The sequence below is a fragment of the Rutidosis leptorrhynchoides genome, chromosome 5 (genome assembly GCF_046630445.1).
Source record: "Rutidosis leptorrhynchoides isolate AG116_Rl617_1_P2 chromosome 5, CSIRO_AGI_Rlap_v1, whole genome shotgun sequence".
In the NCBI taxonomy this organism is placed as follows: domain Eukaryota; kingdom Viridiplantae; phylum Streptophyta; class Magnoliopsida; order Asterales; family Asteraceae; genus Rutidosis; species Rutidosis leptorrhynchoides.
Window position 1 is genome coordinate 329049239 of NC_092337.1, and position 19824 is coordinate 329069062.

Below are 19824 nucleotides of genomic sequence, written 5' to 3' on the forward strand. Positions count from 1 at the left end.
GTCATAATGCTTCGTATTGTGTCCTCAGGCCTCGTATTGTGTAGTCAGGCGTCATATTGCATCATCAGGTGTCATATTGCATCGTCAGGCGTTGAATTGCGTCTTCAGGCATGGTATTGCGTCGTCACGCGTCATGACCTGCGGGTATCCGATCCGCGATAGGTGGGTAAAATCATTAAATCTTACAAGCGGACGCGGGCACGGGTATGAGTAACTGTAAGGTATGGGCTAAGAAGTCGTGTAATGTTTGTAAATCTCCTATAGCCGCGTGGATCGAATACATTTGGTTAAATTACAACAACCTGTAGTGTATCATATCATGGTAGTAGTATATGTGTAGAACATTGTATTTGTCCCTAATGATAACATTCACATCTAATTAAAGTCGGCGCATGGTTCGTTTCATGGGTAATGAATGTTTCATTACCGTTTTGTAAGCTGATTGATTACAGTTCGAACCGCTTCTACTTTTTTTGTTTACGAGTATTACCAAAGATATCACAAAGGTTTTCGACGTTCTTGAACATACAGCAAACTAACTGTAATCGTATCGATGATCTTTCAGATAAAAAAAGGTAGCAATAAGAAGCTTTTAGTTAGTAGGTGAAGATGTAATTCGGACCTTAGATCATACGTTGTATCTAGATTAATGGCGGAAACACTAATTAGAATGAGTCGAATACGTATTAGACTAACGGGATCAAATTAACCAATGAATAATTGATAGAATTGATGCCTAAGACTGTGTATTCGGTTGGTAAGGGTTTTGGGACGATTAGCAGCAAGTAATACGACGGCCTAAGGGTTTATGGTGTGTAACCTAACACAAAACCACGAAACCCGTATTTATACTAAATACAGTGACCATCGGCCGGTGGTCGGGGACCTTCGGCCGATGGTGACAGTCCCTCGACCGATGGTCCCTACCATCGGTCGATGGTCTTGAGCAGCAAACCGACTGCTTGACCTATTCACGACATTATACTAAGCATCATAAACACAAAGTATAAATGTCCACGTACATATATGACTGAAATATCAAGTACATAACAAATAGAACAATAAACGTAATAGAACTCGGGATTTATGCACCAACAAACTCCCCCTAAGACCTAGTTCTATTCCATAAGTCTTCAGTCATCATACGGATCGATCACCATGTTGTTCAAGTAGCACAGCTTAGCCACTTTAACATACTGTTCAGCCTGTACCCTGTTTTCACGAAGATAAAGCATACGGTTATAGAACAAAGTAAAATTATCAGCTTCGGTACAGTTCCTTAACCAGATCGGATCCAACACACGAATACAATCGATATCATCTTCCTTCAGCTTATCTAAAACAATCACAGCTTCCTCAGAACGATCATCATAAAACCACCAACGAAATCTCTGACTCCAATTCTGCGGCAATTTTCTTAACGGAACCTTCTTCATAGTCTTTGCCGGCTTATACTTCAAAATTTGTCGAGATACTCCACTAATAGGATCAACCCTGTACTTAATCCTCGGATACTGTGGTCTAAAATCCTTCCAGTTATTCGAATTGTACGCGATTCGAATTTTCTTAACCAACAATGATGAGCGATCGTTCATTCCACAATACAACATCTTTAACCTGGCAATCTGCATAAGCTCAAAATACGGCAGTGACTTGAACTCATGACCATGTTTGATGTAGTCAACTCCAAACTCTCGTTTAATTGCAAACATGTTGAATTCTTCAATGTATGCCCAGGCCAAGATCCTTCCTTTCGCACCTTTCCTCAAATTTATCATCTTCAAATACTTTGGCTCAAGCTTCGGTTTTTCACAATACTTTCGAATCCTCAAGATATCACGCCAGTCAGCTTCTAACTTCGCAGCAACCTCATCATTATACTTGACTGGCAAGAACCCTTCAGGCAAAATCTCAGTTCTCTCTTTCTCTTTAGACCTTCGATTCAAAAATTCGTCATCTGTTCTAAATAACTCCTCAAAACCAGGAAGATCTTCATTCCTATAATTCATATACGTAGGATATTCTTCAAAAGTAACATCTTCCATTAAACCATCAACTTCCCCATCATCGATATCCTTAGAAATCTCAGGGCCAAAAGAATCATCCTCTGATGGAGGATCATCGGATTGTGCGTCAGCAGCTTTAGCTTCTTCTTGCTCTAGACGCACCAGCTCGTCCAGCTCAGCTCTGGTGAAGTTGTGAGAGATCTCCCCCTCCTCTAAATCATCATAAACAACAGAATGCTTGAGCTCATCCTGTTTAGACAAGAATTCACTAAAACTATAATCAATTTGTAAAGGAATTACTGACAGTGCTGTTTCTTTTGAAGTACCAGGAGCCACCACCATTTGAACATCAGTTTCTCCCTCTGGCAATTCAACCAGATAAAACTTCTCTTCCCAAGCAGTAATCCTAGCCAAAGCCGACTCTGCCACCTCTCTATCTTCAGAAGCTTCTTTCTTTGCAGCAGTTAACAACAATGATTGATCACCAACTTTCTTCTGTAACAAATCAACCTGAGTTCTCAACCTAGTAACATCCTCAGTTTTCACACGATTCTCTTCTCTCAACTCCTCCACTTTCGCATCCATATCCTTCTTCATTCTCAGATTATCAGCCATAGCTTGAACATACAAATCATTCAGATTCTGAAGCGCAGATGAACTAACTCCTCCTTCTGCTCCTGTATGTGGTGCCTCCGGAGTTGGAGTAGACACAGTCTCTTGAGACAATTGTTGAACAATTGGCGGTGATTGATGTTGCGGTTGAGTTTGTTGCCGTGGCTGACTTTGTTGCTGTTGTTGACTTTGTGCTTGAGTAGGTGCAGTTCTTTGTGTAGCACCTGTAGCAGAACCACCTGGATTCTTCAAAACCAACTTAAACCTCTTGCTCGGTCTCATCTTTGTAGAAACCTGAGAACCTTCATCTTCTACCAGACGTCTCCTCTCACCTCTAGGAGCTTCTTCACCAGTACCAGTATTAACATCAACGGGCTCATCAGCCAAACCTCCAGTAACCAGAACCACCTGTACCCTGAGTATTCATCGGCTGATCAACCTCTTCATCACTGTTTGCTAGCTCAAAATCAGGCTCATGACCAGATAGACTGTTCTCATTCCTCCACTTCTTGCCTGGTGGACATTGATAATCTTCCCTCGCAAGATGACACACCAGCTTTCCATCACTAGCACTCTTCTTCTGATTTAATCGATTAAACGTAAGATCCGTCATATGTTTCAGCTTGATGACGTCCTTCTTTGATCTCGGCAGATCCATAGTTTGAGCATTAATCATTATCTGCAGGAACCTCGGATAAATCAAGTATTGTAGGCTCGTAACATTCTCCATCAACAGATCAAAGATAACACCCGAAAAATTGAAATCAGCTTTCAGAATCAAGGCAGCAAACATTCCCTGATAAATCTCACTCAGCTCATCAAATCCGCCTTGTAACGTACTCAAACACTTAACAATCACTAAAGACAGATATCTGTACGGTGGAGTGAATCCGATTCTTTTGATCGTAGCACGTGTAATATCACCAGCATACTCACATCTCAGCACACATCCAGTAATCTTAGTCTTCGACAGTCTCTTGGGCATTTTCTCATCATCCTCAAACAAAAACGTGTTCCGAATAGTATACTCAGATATCTTAACCTCTTGATCACATACTCGACTTACTATCACAGGCTTATTATCAACAGTTTCCACTCTAGCGTTAGCCCAGAATTCTCTCTGATGAGAATAGTAAGTAGTACATGGCATTGACACCGCAGCAAATATCCTTGAACGCTTCAAAAATTCAATCACAGTCTTGTACTTGCTAGCATTTGGACCTTTGTCATTTAGACATGCCATCAGATTAGAGTTAGGGCTCGCCTTCAACCCTGGAAGACTAGCAGATGTGGGTCCTCCTGATGATTCAGTCTCAGAACTGTGGACAGCTTGTTATTGATCCATTTGTGCACCTGACATGATTAACAAAAACTGCAAACACAATTCTTAATCAGCGTTAAATTCATGAGTAATTAAGTATCACTGATTTATCATCACAGTACATATCACATTAATACGATCACGGTTACATAATCACATGTTCAAAGTTAGATCATTACAGACATAAGATACCGTATCAATGCTAACAGGCTAGCATTATCAAATTACACAATAATCTGAAAATAATCAAACATAAACATAACATCAGAATCAATCATCCCATTATGGAATCCTCTGGCACTAACTTTTCTTCATGTTGAATCACACCAAGTTTCTCAAACAAGTTATACAGTAAAGCTGCATATGGGAATGGTTCTTCTGATTCAAGAAAATCTTTCATCACATGAATGAGAAAGTGTCCCACATTCACTTGAATACCCTCTAGTAGGCAATATAGAAACAAGACTTCAGTACCAGACAACAAATGATCTCCTTCTCTCCTAAAAGTCACATTTCTTTTGATGATTCTCAAATGTATCTCATATTGTGGCAAGATATCTTCATCACTAACCTCAACTCTACCAGTATACACTACCTTCTCTGGCTTGCATATCCTAACAATAACATCTGACAATCTGAATCTACTGGGAATATTTCTGATATCTTTGCTAGGGTACAGTATCTTAACCCCAGTATAAGGAACGTTTAACAGGTTTGAGAATTCCTCTAAAGTCCACCTATACTGTTGATTAAATAGACCCGAGTGTACAAACTTCTTCTTACCATCCTCTAAAGCAACATTGGCGTAAAATTCTCTAAGTAGAGCAGGACAGTAATAATCCCCAATATCTATGAAAGCCTGACACCTAATCTGTTCCCAAGGACTATAAGTCTGTCGAGTCGCAATGACCTTTTGTTCTACTAATATTGGTCGATATCTAGCTAGGATTCTCCTACGGTCGATGTTGAACATCCATTGGCCAACAAATGAGCCACCTGACATTCTAATACAAACTACAAACACTAGCATTAGATGGGCATCACAGAAATTATCAGAGACCAATCATTCAATGAAAATTAATCAAAATAATCTACCATTGGTCCAACAGAATGACCATCAGTCGATGGTGGAGACCATCGGTCCGATGGTCTAGACCTACGGCAGATGGTCTAACCACATACACACAATGGTCAAATAACGACCTTCGGCCGAGTGACAAGATGTCCGGCCGATCGATGGACACCATCGGTCGATGGTCTGAGACCCTCGGCCGGAGGTAGTTCATCAGATCTGTGACTCGAAATTGATCAAATCGTCCGATTTGACGTTTCTAGTTCAAATTCCTGTTATAACATATGCTAAAGGGGCCGTTTATCATACATCAAACATCAATTTCAACAGATCTCAAATAAAACTCATCCGATTTAAAGTTTATACTTCGAACACTAAATCATCGATTACAAACAAACGATTAAGAGTTATGTTACCTTGTTTACGGCGCTAAGATCACAAAGAAAGGATGAATAATAAAAACTGGATCAAAACCTTTCTCCTTAACTTCAGAAAATTAGGGTAAAATCACACAATTTTGGCCAGAGTGACTGACCCGTTCGTCGCTGGGTCCTTTTATACCCTGTCAGTGACCATCGGCCGATGGTCAAGTCCGTCGGCCCGGTGGTCTTGACACACGGGCGAGGGTCTGAGTCCATCGGCCGGATGTAAGGACTGTCGGCCGGTGGTCTGACATTTGAAAACTTTTAAAACTTAACACTTTTCAATATCAGACTTTTACCCATTTACACTAACTCCCCCTGGGACTGATCTCCACAATAAAAAACATCACGCTTTGTTCCTTTAAGCTCAAAACAACTTATATTCAAAACAATAAGAAACCTAAGGTTCCTTTCACAGTAAACCTTACCCAGAACTGAGTTGTGGACTTAAAAGATGAAATATAAATGCACATGCAACTAACACATGAATGCAAACTAATTCAGAAATGCATGCTCATGCAAATACACAAAGCAAATAACTGTACAAGATCAAGTGTATCATGATCAGCAATATAATAACAGATATAATCAGTAACATTTAACCTTTTAGATCTGTGGATAATAAACCTTTAACATCAGTTTCATAAAGCATTAACATTAACAAATTCATGATGTTATCAGCATAGGAACAAATAATACTGCTTATCATCAGTCACACTTCCAGAAGAATAACATATCTTTTGTGAGTTGGCATATAAAATTGATTGAATCCTTTTGATTCGGGGATCAGAACTGAACTATATTGACATGTTATTCCATAGTTCATTCACGAACTTATTCATTAAAGCATATACAGAACAACCTTCAAATATATCAATAAACATTCATCAACTTTCACCCTAGACTTCGATGATCACGTTAGATTAATTACTTTAACATTTTTCAATGTCAGATTTACATCACAAAGTCAGTCCTCGTTTGAGATCGCACGATTTCTCGGGTAGAACAATTGAGCACAAACCTGTTGACGCTGTCCTCTTATCACATCAATGTACTTTCGATTCTATTGAATAGAACCATCTCACGATGTTTCTAGCAACCCTGTCAGCCTTTGGCTTCTACCTTAAACTTATACCTTTCGTTTCAGATAACATTGTTAATCTCGAATTTATTGCATACTCTGTTAAGGACGCATACCGGCCGCTATAAACCCCATACTTAAACGGAAATAGTATGATGTATGGTGTTGGATGGATGGAAGTGATATAAATATTTGAGTGATGGAACGCTAAGATACCTTCCAGAAGATATTCCCTCTATCCAGGTCAATAGGCACAATCCCATATCACAGACAAAAGATGTAAAGTTCACTAATTGAGATGTGAACTAAATGATTTAAGTTCTCTATATCTGATGATCTGATAAATTCTCCCCCTCGGATGTAGATAACGAAATCGTTCAAATAAGTCTCCGATTGGAATGTATGTTGTCTCAAACATTGATAACCGAGAAATCTTTGAAACTCTGTTCAATTCTTGATCCATGATTCTCTTGCAGCTATGTAGTGCATCATGTTATTTACAAATTGAAATAAATACATAAATAAACATAAGCAATCCATAACTTGCATTTTTTTTTTTTTGAATTTTCTGATGTTGCATTTTCTCCTTACAATACATAAACAAAATAAATAAATAAAAGATTACAACTAAACATGATGATGACGCACCACTGTCTTTGACATTTGTTATAACTGCACGGAAAACCAATCGTCGTATGTGGAAATCTTGAACCCGATGATGTTGCCTTTTAAAAATCATTCTGTGTCTGTGATACAAAACTGCACTTCTCAACCCTTTTAGAGAAAACACCTCCCTTTGGGTACCCGATATGTATGTTGTTGGATTTCGGTCCAAGTAATAAAGGTAAATAGAAACAAGTATGCATCCTAGACAAAATATGCTCACCTTGGGGACTCACAAAATTATCCTTTTGCTACCGAGTATAAATCGTAGTAGGGGAGACCTCAACCGTCTGTCGAGTTTCTGTTCAACATTTCTCGGTACATATTCAGTGATAAGTAGGTGACTACCCTCAACCGCTGTAAACCTTTCCACGATTTCCTCATCATGATATTTACGCGTTATTAGTGTGATCATCTCTATCTAGAATTAGATCAATAAAGTTTACCAACATATTATCAATCATCCTGTATTACTTGTTTTTCACAACTTACATGTCAGTTCAGTATTGCAATCACTTCCCCACAAACATAACAAGCAACTCATTTTCTGATTTTTCACTTTTTATGGATTTTCTATTTTTCTAATTTTTATTTGTTTTTCTGGTTTTTCAATTTTTATGGCTTTTTGATTTTCTCTGTACAAAAGCATAAAACTATCTAAAAACATAAGCAAACATGCAAATTTCAGTAAAAACTAATCTATCATGCAAACGAAAAATGCAAATGATCTAGAAGCTATCATGCAAAACTATTCAAACTCTACAAGCAGTTTCTAACCATTCACAACTCAGTCTCAGGCTTAGATTCCTCTGTGTCAGGTACCTCAGTTTCAGGAATTTCAGTTTCAGGAACTACATCTTGAAGCAACTTAACACCTATCTCATTTAATAGAAATTCAAAACGTGGTTTATCAAAAGCTTTTGTGAAGAGATCAGCCCTTTGGGCTGTAGTGTCAATTTGCACTACATCAATTAACTTTTTCTCATAGCAATCTCTAATGAAATGGTATTTAATCCCTATATGTTTCGTTTTAGAGTGATTTACGGGATTCTTAGTGACAGCTATGGCAGCAGTATTATCAACATAAATAGGAGTGTTAGAGATTTTCAAACCATAGTCACGTAGTTGCTGTTGTATCCAGATAACCTGTGATGTACAGCTGGCCGCGGCAATATATTCTGCTTCACAAGTGGACTGAGCCACTGCTGTCTGCTTCTTACACTGCCAGGTTACTAGTTTGCTACCAAGAAATTGACACCCTCCTGATGTTGACTTGAAATCTTTCTTGCAACCTCCATAGTCTGAATCACTGTACGCTGTGAGATCAAAACCATCCTCACACGGATACCATAACCCTAAGCTGGGAGTATCTTTTAGATACCTCAGAATCTTCTTGACCACTAACATATGATGAACATTAGGGTTTGCCTGATAACGAGCACACAGGCACACCGCAAACATTATATCTGGTCTAGAAGCAGTTAGGTACATTAGAGAACCTATGATAGCCCTGTACAAAGTAGGGTCCACTGGAGCACCCTCCTTATCTGGTGAAATCCCATGATTAACCGACAACGGAGTCTTAGCTGGTCTCTCTGTATCTACCTGAAAGCGCTTAAGGATATCAGCAACATACTTCGTCTGATGTAAGAAGATGCCTTTATCCGTTTGAGCTACCTGCAAACCTAAGAAAAACTTAATAGTTCCCATGGAACTCATCTTAAACTTCCGTTGCATAACCTTCTCGAACTCATCAACCATACTCTGATCTGTAGACCCGAAAATAATATCATCAACATAGACCTGCACTAACATAAGATGTCATCCTTTCTTCTTGATGAAAAGTGTCTGATCAATGACACCTCTCCGAAAACCATTCTCAAGCATGTAGTTGGACAACGTTGCATACCAAGCTCTAGGAGCTTGGTGTAGACCATATAGCGCCTTTTCTAGTCGATACACCTTTTCTGGGAAATGCGGATCCTCAAAACCAGGCGGTTGTTCAACAAACACTTTCTCGTTTATCTCACCATACAAAAACGCACTCTTCACATCCATTTGATAAACTTTGAAACCCATATAGGACGCGAAGGACAAGAAAATCCTGATAGCCTCCTGTCTCGCAACTGGAGCAAAAACCTCATCAAAGTCAATTTCCGGGATTTGCTGATATCCCTTAACCACCAATCTAGCTTTATTACGAATCACTATACCCTGCTCATCTTTTTTATTCTTCAAAACCCAACAAAGACCATAGGGTACACAACCATGCGGTGGATTGACTAACCTCCAAACCTTAAGATGTTTAAATTGCAACAGCTCTTCCTGCATAGCACTTACCCACTCATCGTACTTTAAAGCTTCGTATACATCTTCCGGCTCAATTTGACACACATAACACGAGTGGGCATGAACAAACACTCTCCATGTCTTGTTCAATGATGAATAAAAAGCTGTCACCAAATTCGCACTTTCACTTTGAACATCTTCAACTGCAGTCATATTTTCAGTAACCGCGGGAACCTCGGATGTAGAGATAACTCCTGACGTGGATGCCCCAGATGTAGTAGTTTGAGGAGGATTGACACTAGGCAGTCCTCTTGTATCCACATAATAGTCTGCCAGACGCTTTGGTGGCAGAATAACACGATTCGATCTCCGTACACCTCCTGCATCTGCTATCTGTTCTGGATCAGTCACAGTAGATGGTTGGTTATATAGAGGATTCAGATGTCTCTCTGTCAATACTGTACGTTCCACATCATCATCTAACTCACTATCTTCATCTGTATCAACTACCCCGTCCTCATTAGACTCAAGATTACCTTGAACACTTTGTGGACTTGGTTGCACGCTAGAAACCGGATTCTGAACCTGCGTAGGAATAGTGATAACATTTTCTGAAGAATTCCGAGAATCAAACAATATCTGAGTCAGAAGTTCTTCCTCTGTAGCACCTGGTGGAAGATTGAATGAATCAAAAAGCTTATCATACTCAAACTGCCATGCATAACCTTTACTGACACGAGGCGGTGCATTGCGCTGAATATCAACTTCAAACTGTTCTTCCAGACGTTTTGTCTCATTGTTGTACACCCGCTTGTTCAGATTCCCGTAACCCAAGAAGATACCAGAAACAACCTTTGAATTAAATTTTCCTCCAGCATCACGTACCAAAATAGTACAAGGTGCGCCAAAGGGTTCGAAATGTTTAATATTAGGTTTTCTCTTATGCAGCAGCTCGTAACAAGTTTTACCATGACGCTTCACCACGAGAACTCTGTTCATAACATAACATGCTGTACTCACTGCTTCACCCCAGAAGGCAATCGGAAGACATGAATCAGCTAACATTGTTCTTGCGGTCTCAATCAAAGTCCTGTTCTTTCTCTCAGCAACACCATTTGACTGTGGTGTATAAGCAGGACTGAACTGCTGTTGTATCCCCTTTTCGTTACAAAACTGCAGCATCTGATTGTTCTTAAACTCCGTACCATTATCAGTACGAATCTTTCTCACTTTCAATTTATATAAACTTTCGAGCTTTAGAATCAGCACCTTAATATGCTCAAAAGTATCCGACTTATTCTTCAACATCACCACCCAAGAAAAACGTGAATATTCATCAGTAACTACCAAGCAATAGGATTCTCCTGTGAGAGTTTTACAGTTGACTGGACCAAAGAGATCCATATGCAACAGCTCCAAAGGAATGTTAACAGAATGATGCTTTTTGGTAGCATGTGACTTTTTCGTTTGTTTCCCCTGTTTACATGGAAGACACACATCAGGAATATGAAAACTTTTAAGATTAACACCATCAACTAATCCATTGTGGACTAGATTGTTCATCTTCCTCAGACTCAAATGACCCATACGCTTGTGCCATATGATAGACTCTTGTTCAGTAGCTTTAGAAACGAAAGCCTGATGGCCAGTAGCTTCCTTTACATGAGCCTTACGCATGTCAAGGATATAGAGATCCTTGCATCTGGGAGCAGTCATCAGAATCATGTCTTCCGGAATAACAAATTCTTTCTTCAAAATATAGCATTGTTTATCATCAAATGCTACTGTATACTTCTTGTCAGCAACCTGAGAGACTGAAAGCAGATTGTTTGACATCTGCTCCACAAAAGTAACCTTATCAAAGCTGACATTTTCATTCGCGATTACACCTTGAGCAGTAATAAACCCTCCTTCACTACCAGCAAAAGAAACCGGTCCACCATCCACTGTTTTCACATTAGAAAGTAAGGACAAGTTCCCTGTCATGTGCCTGGACGCCCCACTATCAACAATCCATGTACTGCAGCGTGGATTGTAGGCGACCTGCACATTAAAGTAAGAGGATTAGTTAGAAAGGGCAACCCATGCCCTAATGGCAGTGGGTTTCCCGTCAATGCCAACAACTGGCAATTCCACCCATTGTCCCTTGGATCCCGAAGGACCTGCAGGACGTTGAACACCCTTCACCTCAGATTTTGGTCTCCAAACTGTATTTTTAGGCAATGGTTTTCTATAATAATCGTTAGTTTGAAAAACCTTTGAATCAATTACTTTCACATTTGAATTGTGCACAGGAGAAGATGATCTTCTATAAAAAGAACGATTTGGACTGAGATCAATCTTCCTGCGGGGTGTCTGTCTAATGGGTCCACAATCCACAGCCCTGTGTCCCAGCCTCCCACATTTGAAACAGTTAACATTATCAAAATCATTAACGTTAAACAACCTGCGTCTAATCGGTGAAAACTGTCTCCTAGGCTGTTCAGTACGTTGTCTAATCGTAGGGGGTGTCAAAACCTGTTTTTCAACAGTCTGACGCCGACTAGGCGGAACATACTTGGACACTATCTCAGAATTAGAACTCCCACCTTTAGGTGGTTGTTCTACCTTAGGAACACTAACCTGCTGTTTTCCTGAATTATTTTCTTTAACAAACTTAATAGGAGTAGACAAAGTGGTCTTTTTCTTACTCTGTTTGGGCCTTTCTACACTCTTTGTCGGTGTCTTAAGACTCTCACTCCTATTCTCACTGTGTTTTGGATTCTTAAGAATCGTAACTGGCTTAGTCACTGGTACAAATGGTTTGCTATCTTTCTCAGTGTCTATGTCAGTATCAGACTCAGTCTCATAAACAACCTCTGTAGGGTTCTTAGAATCAACAACCTTACAAGCACTAACCACTGGGGTCTCCTTAGGTTTACCATATGGTGGTTCCACCACTGGTTCCTTAAACTTCTCTACGGGCTTATTAACATACTCACCCATAAGAGGTGGTGCAACCTCAGAATATCCCAGACCCTCCCGATTAGAATGATTAAAAGTCTGAGTCACATACGACATCCTCTGCCAGTTATCTATTCTAGCTTTCTCAGACTCATATTTTAACTTAAAAGAATCCTTTTCAGCCTTAAGAGTCTCTATTTGCCCCAAATACATTGTGATCACCTTTTCATCATCTCTAATCGTTGATTTCATGTGACCTATTTGGTTTTCTAGAGACTTAATCACCTCAACATATTCTTTCTGTTTGTTAAGGTAGAAAAGGGCATCTTCATAGTTCTTCTTGTTGGTCTGATTTTCTAAGCTTAGGTTCTTAAGGTCAGTCCTAAGTTTAGGGCAGGTCTCACAAGTAACAGGTATTTCACTTAGCTTAGAAATAACGCATTCAAGTCTTTCAATTTCCTGTTCATAACCAAAACAATAAACACATTTAGAAATTGAATCAGTACATACCTTATCGTTACTGGAAGTATTAGCCATAAAAGCATAGTTATTCCTTCCATCCTGTGATTCTGCATCTGACTCTGATTCGTACTCCGAACTTGTGCTGTCCGAATAATCAGCTTCATAACCTTCCTTACCCTCACTATTATCTGAACTAACTTGACTTTGAACCGTCACAACTTTCTTATCACCACTCACAAAATCACGGTTGAGCAAATGACCCAACTCTTCTCTGAACCAAGTACCCTCATGACAACTTTTACCTTCTTCTTCATCGGATGGATCAGTAGTAAACTCAATGTCTGACAAATCCTTGGCTTTCCGGAACTTATCATACAACTGTTCCTTAACCCTCTTTCTGAAACACCATTTCATAAGCTCCTCAGCTCTCTTTAACCTTGCATCACACTTGCACACGTAGCATGTGCAGTTTGGATTATCTTTACCCTTACAACCTGCTCTTCTTCGAACTACTCTTTCTTCCTCAATTTCAGCCGGACTCTTTCCCACAAATACAACATTAGCTTTCTGAGCATCAACTGGAATAGACCAGTCACAAACTTCATCAGGATATATTGTGGAACCAGTTAAGGCTTTAGGTTGAGCAGAACCAGATGATTCCTTCTCAACAATGACGTGTTGGGGAGTCACTGAGATGGTTGTACTAAGAAAAGGATCATGATAACCAGCCTTTGGTGGTCTAGTACAAGTCTTCTTGAAGTGACCAAGTTCATCACAGTTATAACATCTAACCTTCGCCATGTCAAAACCAAACTTAGAATCCCTGTTTAAACTCAAAGATCGTTGACCAGTTCTCTTTAAATACTTCCTTGCATGCCTAACAATGCTACCCATACAGTACAGAATGTCCATCCTCTCTAGCTCATCTTCATCGATCTGATCATAATCTTCATTCTCGAGATGATTGTTAAGAACCTGTCCACTAATCATATCGTTGTAAGAGTTAACAACGATAGCAGCTAAAGCCATGTCCTCCTGAATGGACTCAATAGATCTTTTCCTGATATTGTCAGTTTGAAACATAGGACTCTGAGTCTGAGTCTGAGGTGGAATCTGAGTCTGCTGAGTCGGAACGTCCTCAATCATCTTAATTGTAGAGTTCTGTATTTTGGCATTAAAGTAACCAGATTGTGACTTTGGTGCAGATATCTGATTTGCATTTGCTGTGATGTACGCTGTCTGCAATGGAGCATGACCAGAAGAAGAAGCACTAGATGTGACATTGGCTGCTACAGTACCAAGCCTTTTCCTTTTGGCCTCAACCTGAATATCCTTCTCCATTAACTTTGAAGTAAATGCAGTCAATGTCAAAGGACGTGCAGAAGCAACATATAGGTTTTGGATCTTCTCTACTTCATAATCCCACTTCTTAGGAAGACCAAGTGCCAACACTTTTATTGCCTTATCATCTTTTACCTTAATCCCATAATCCGTCATCTCGGCAACCAATAACCTGTACCTTTCTAAGGTCTGGCTCAAAGTTTCTGTTGGAAGTGCTGCAAACACCTTCCACTCATCCTTCAACACTTTACCTTTAGTTGCTTTATAAGTAGCAGTACCCTCAGTTGCGGACACAATAGCCTGCCAAAGAGTATAGCACGTCTTATAACAGGTCTTAAACTAACCGAAGATTTCCTTAGACAAGGCTTGCGTTAACTGAGCATAACGCCGACACTCAAGATTATACCCTTCGCGTTCTGCGGGATCAAAATCATGAGTTTCTTTAGGTTCACCGTCAGCCCCTGATGGCCAAACAAAAGGAGTCTCAATACACTCCCAAAGTCGAGAATCTTGTCCATTAAGGTAAATCACAAACCTAACTTTCCATTCTAAAAAGTCTTTTAAGTTTTCAAGCCTCGGAACTTTATTGTTAGATCCTGATTCACTTTCGCTTAATAATAGTCTTTGAATTCCGGGTGCAATAACAAGTGCACTGTATTCGTTTGTTAATTTCTCGTTTGTATCAGACATCATTAACTGATTAAGTGATTAATTATGGATTAATTAAATTATTCTGGATTAAAAGAGGATCGGCCGATGGACTGAGACGATCGGTCGGAGGACTGAGACAATCGGTCGATGGTCTAAGGACGAACGGTCGATGGTCTAGACAAACGGTTCAAGGTTATCACAAACTGTCCTCCGGTTCAACTTAAGACGGTCGGTCGAGTGTGAGTGACTATCGGTCGAAGGTCAAGACACTCGGTCGATGGTCAATGACGACCGGCCGAGGGTAGTTCTTACGTATCTGGGCAGAAAAAACTAGGGTTTTTGGCCAAAACTCAAATTTTGATTGATTCTAACGTTCTGGACTCAAACAAAACCGATGAAAACTTCACAAAAACACCTTTGAACACAAAAACACTCGAAAACACTGGATTTAAACGTAAAAGTTCCAACCTTTTAATTGAAACCCGTTTTGACACAAACCCTAATCACAAAAATCAAAAATTCGACTCAAATAACGTATGGATCAGCAACACAACGCTCTGATACCACTTTGAAGATGTAATTCGGACCTTAGATCATACGTTGTATCTAGATTAATGGCGGAAACACTAATTAGAATGAGTCGAATACGTATTAGACTAACGGGATCAAATTAACCAATGAATAATTGATAGAATTGATGCCTAAGACTGTGTATTCGGTTGGTAAGGGTTTTGGGACGATTAACAGCAAGTAATACGACGGCCTAAGGGTTTATGGTGTGTAACCTAACACAAAACCACGAAACCAGTATTTATACTAAATACAGTGACCATCGGCCGGTGGTCGGGGACCTTCGGCCGATGGTGACAGTCCCTCGACCGATGGTCCCTACCATCGGTCGATGGTCTTGAGCAGCCAACCGACTGCTTGACCTATTCACGACATTATACTAAGCATCATAAACACAAAGTATAAATGTCCACGTACATATATGACTGAAATATCAAGTACATAACAAATAGAACAATAAACGTAATAGAACTCGGGATTTATGCACCAACAGTAGGTGTAGATGTTGTACATGCTAGCTAAGCTAAGTTTAATAATGCAGTTGAGAACTCATTGAATGAAGAAGATAATGGAACCACTTCTTTTTTATTTTCTCATTAACTTTCATTCACAAATGGGTCCCTCTGTCTCATGTGATCTTATTTCACAGCTATAGCTAAATTTCTAAGCTTATTACAATATATATACATTCTTCTACTAACAGATTGATGTACAAACCAACTCAAAGATTGAGTCTTTGTTAGAAACTTGCTTAATTTATCTTATGTACTTGCTATAAAGTAGTATAGTTTTGTATCTTAACCATTCTTGATGCAAACTTTTTTGGGTTGTCGGCATGAACCCATTTTGGGATTCTTGCTGATTTTGTCGTTTTGTGGGAGTTTGTGTTATGGTAATATTGTTGAGGTAGTTGGGATTGGAGAATGTGGTGATTGCAAGGAGAGTCATATTAAGACCAGCCATGCTTTATCAGGTAAACTTGTCAGTTATTTTTAGTTACTTCTGACACAAGAATACTAGGTAAATCAACAATAATGAGTTAAAAATAGATTATTTTTTTTGTGAATGCATTTGTGTGCGCGCGCGCATATGTGTCTGCGCGCGCATCTGTGTGTTGGCAAGGTGTATATCAGCAGGAACACCCAAAATCTCGTGTTTCCTTTGGGTACCTACCAAACACACCCCGTAGAAGTCAGATGCCTGCAAAAACATCCGCCTAACTCAGAGGTAGACAAAAATGTGAATATGTTTGTTGTGTTTCTTGTGTTCAGGCCTTAAAGTAACTGTAGATTGTAAGCTCGAGAACGGGAAGTTTAAAACAAGAGGTGTTGGGGAGCTCGACGAAGAAGGTAACTTCAAGATATCGCTTCCACAAGAGATTTTGAAAGACGGAAAGTTAACACAAGAATGTTACGCTCAACTTCACAACGCAGCAAATGCACCTTGTGCAGTTCATGATGGTCTAGACGCAACCAAGATCAATTTCTTATCAAAATCGGACCAAAAACACACGTTTGGACCAAAAGGAAAACTTAAGTTCTCTTCATCTGTGTGCACTTCTGCATTCTTTTGGCCTCCATATAACTACCCTCCGTTGTCGCCACTAAAACACTGGCCAAAACCGCACCCTTCGTTTCCATTTCCACCAAAAATTCCATTTGTAGAACCACTCCCGCCACCCGTTTACGTTCCACCAGTTGTTGAACCTCCTCCTACGCCAGTGTACACACCATCTCCGACGTATAACCCACCACCAAAACCACCGGTTGTGGAGCCCACTCCAACTCCAACACCGCCAGCGCCTGTATACAAACCAAAACCACCTGTTTACAAACCTCCTCATGTTCACAAGCCCAAGCCAAAACCAAAGCCGCCAGTTGTCAAGCCAGAGCCAAAGCCACCTGTTGTCAAGCCAGAGCCAAAACCGCCAACTTACAAAACTCCTCCGGTTCCAAAATGTGAACCAAAACCAAAGCCACCTGTTTACAAACCAAAACCAAAGCCTAAGCCACCTGTGTACAAGCCTGCCCCTGTTCCGGTTAACAAACCAAAACCAAAGCCACCTGTTTACAAGCCCGCTCCAGTTCCAGTTTACAAGCCACCTCCGGTTCCAATCTACAAACCGACACCTCCATTTCCGAAAATCTTGCCACCACCTATTCCTATTTACAAGCCGATTCCACCGTTCTATAAGAAACCTTGCCCGCCATTTGCGGTCCCAAAGCTTCCTCCATTTCCGACGTTTCCTCCGAAAGATTTGGATCATCTCCCTCCCCTGCCTCCTCTTCCAACCATTCCTCCAAAATATTTCCATCATCCAATCATAGGTGATCTTTTTCACCTACCTCCTAAGTTCTCATATCCATAAGTATTTAATTGCTATCAAGAAACATAAATAAAACTTCATTTGATTCGAAACAACTTGAAGAAGAGAACATTATGCATACTGATTGATGAAAAGGATTGTGGATGCGTTTGTGCATGACACAATGTGTGTTGTTTTAAGATATAGAAAATGGAGTTTGTAAAGTTTCAAGTTTAGTTTTTGTACTGTATTTCAATAAAGAATACTTTTAGTTCTAATGATGTTATTGTTCATATGTTTTCGGTTGTGATCTAGCAACTCATATGTAGTTGATTAAGCTACTTTGTGATTATAGTTGCTTTTAGTATTGAGTTTCGAGTTTATTTAATAAAAGGTGCGGTATATTTTCTATTATTTCTATTAACTAGTACAATGTATATATGTTAAATGGTTTATGCATTGATTCATGGTATATATTGATGAGATAATAACCAAGTAGGCGTGCTTGAATGGTATCGTAGCCTTGTGTTGAGACAGGTCACGTGCGTGAAATAATCAGCGCGGGTTCGAATCCCATGGAGGAGGTTTTCTCCACGATTCTTTTGTGGTGACAAGGTGCATGCCGTAAGCCACTCGGTTTAATCCAAAGCACTGCGCGATGGTGTGTGTTGATTTTCCTTCTAACGTGTGTGTGAGTGGCATATGATCGTAAAAGTGGTTTAGTCTCATCTGAGTGATGCCGATACTCCTTTTAAAATATATATATATATATATATATATATATATATATATATATATATATATATATATATATATATATATATATATATATATATATATATATATATTGATGAGATAAGATGAACTCCATAGTATTAAATGAAATTTGGTTTACAATTATTCTTCTTTTTTTGATTATTTTTTAAATTAATTTATTATTATTTTTAATTTATTTATTAAGGAAAGATGATGCATGAGCTATATTTTTCATACAAAAAAATTATAGTACAAATACCTGCATATGACATTATCATTATCATTATCATTATAATCAATAGAAAAAACCCATTATTATTCATACTAACTTTTTATTCCTAACAGACGTTTTTAAGGAGATATATATTATTAGTTCTAAGAACATAACATAAATGTATCAGCTACCGAGTCGTTAGGCACCTGCTATTGTTACGGATGGTCGTGGGTTTGATTCCCGCATCGGCTTATCTTTTTCAGAAACTTACTAGGAACCAACTATTTAGCAATTGTGCCATGATATAATTAGAATATATTACTCGTACATACAAATACAATCAGTGGCGGATCCAGAACATTTTGTCACTGGTAGCACAAAAAATTTTCGTGACTAACTATGTGACTTGCTAAATTTCATTCTGATAAATTTTTTTTGATCGAAAATCAAAAGGGTAACCTTTATAAATCCAAGCATTTAATATATACTTACAAACATTTAAGTAAAATATGAATAGTTAAGTTTTCGATGGTATTTAAGATTTGTGTATTTTCTTATTCGTTTTTAAAATATGATTTAGTTGAATTTGAATGGCATGTAATAATAAAATTTGTAATGTTTTTCTTGTTCGAATTATTCGAGAATGGCGAGTAATCCGATCCGCATATTCTAATATACGTAGCCAATCAGAAATGCTCCATGGCTGTTTTCAACCCTTCCCGGCCACCCAAGATTCATACCTGAGATCTCTTGCAAGAGATCTAGACTGATCAATGGTTTAAATATGGTATCAGATTAATTTTTTTTTTTCCTTCTAAAAATAAAAATCTATAAACTCTTATAGAAAAAAATGTTTTCAAAAAGAAAATCTCGTCAACCAGAAAGTATAAAGTTGGGACCGGGACAAGGCTTGCACCTGGAAAGCTACGAAGAAAAGCTAGCGAGCAAACTATCTTTAACCAAACCTTACCCGTCAATATTGGCGGATTTAGTGTATTAAGAGGGGGGGCGCCCGCCCCAGGTGGATTTCGAAATTTTAGTACAAATTTTTTCGGTTTTTTGATTTTGCCCCCGGTGGAATTTTTTTTGCCCCAAATCCTTCATATTTTGCCCCAA

General features: G+C 39.1%; 1 protein-coding gene across 1 annotated transcript; it reads left to right on the forward strand.

Annotated features, from left to right (window-relative positions):
* The first annotated feature begins 374 nt into the window (after nt 1-374).
* On the forward strand, nt 375-18129 carry LOC139848270 (uncharacterized). The gene is made up of 3 exons (XM_071838006.1): nt 375-603; nt 15930-16406; nt 16705-18129. The coding sequence occupies exons 2-3, from the start codon at nt 16244-16246 to the stop codon at nt 17799-17801; spliced, it is 1260 nt and encodes a 419-aa protein (XP_071694107.1). The 5' UTR covers nt 375-603; nt 15930-16243; the 3' UTR covers nt 17802-18129.
* Nucleotides 18130-19824: the final 1695 nt, after the last annotated feature.

Bases quoted from the DNA above. Each gene is read 5' to 3' on its own strand.
- LOC139848270 (XM_071838006.1), top strand. From the start codon at position 16,244: ATGCAAACTTTTTTGGGTTGTCGGCATGAACCCATTTTGGGATTCTTG. The intron at 16,407-16,704 runs GTAAACTTGTCA...TCTTGTGTTCAG, and splicing joins GACCAGCCATGCTTTATCAG to GCCTTAAAGTAACTGTAGAT.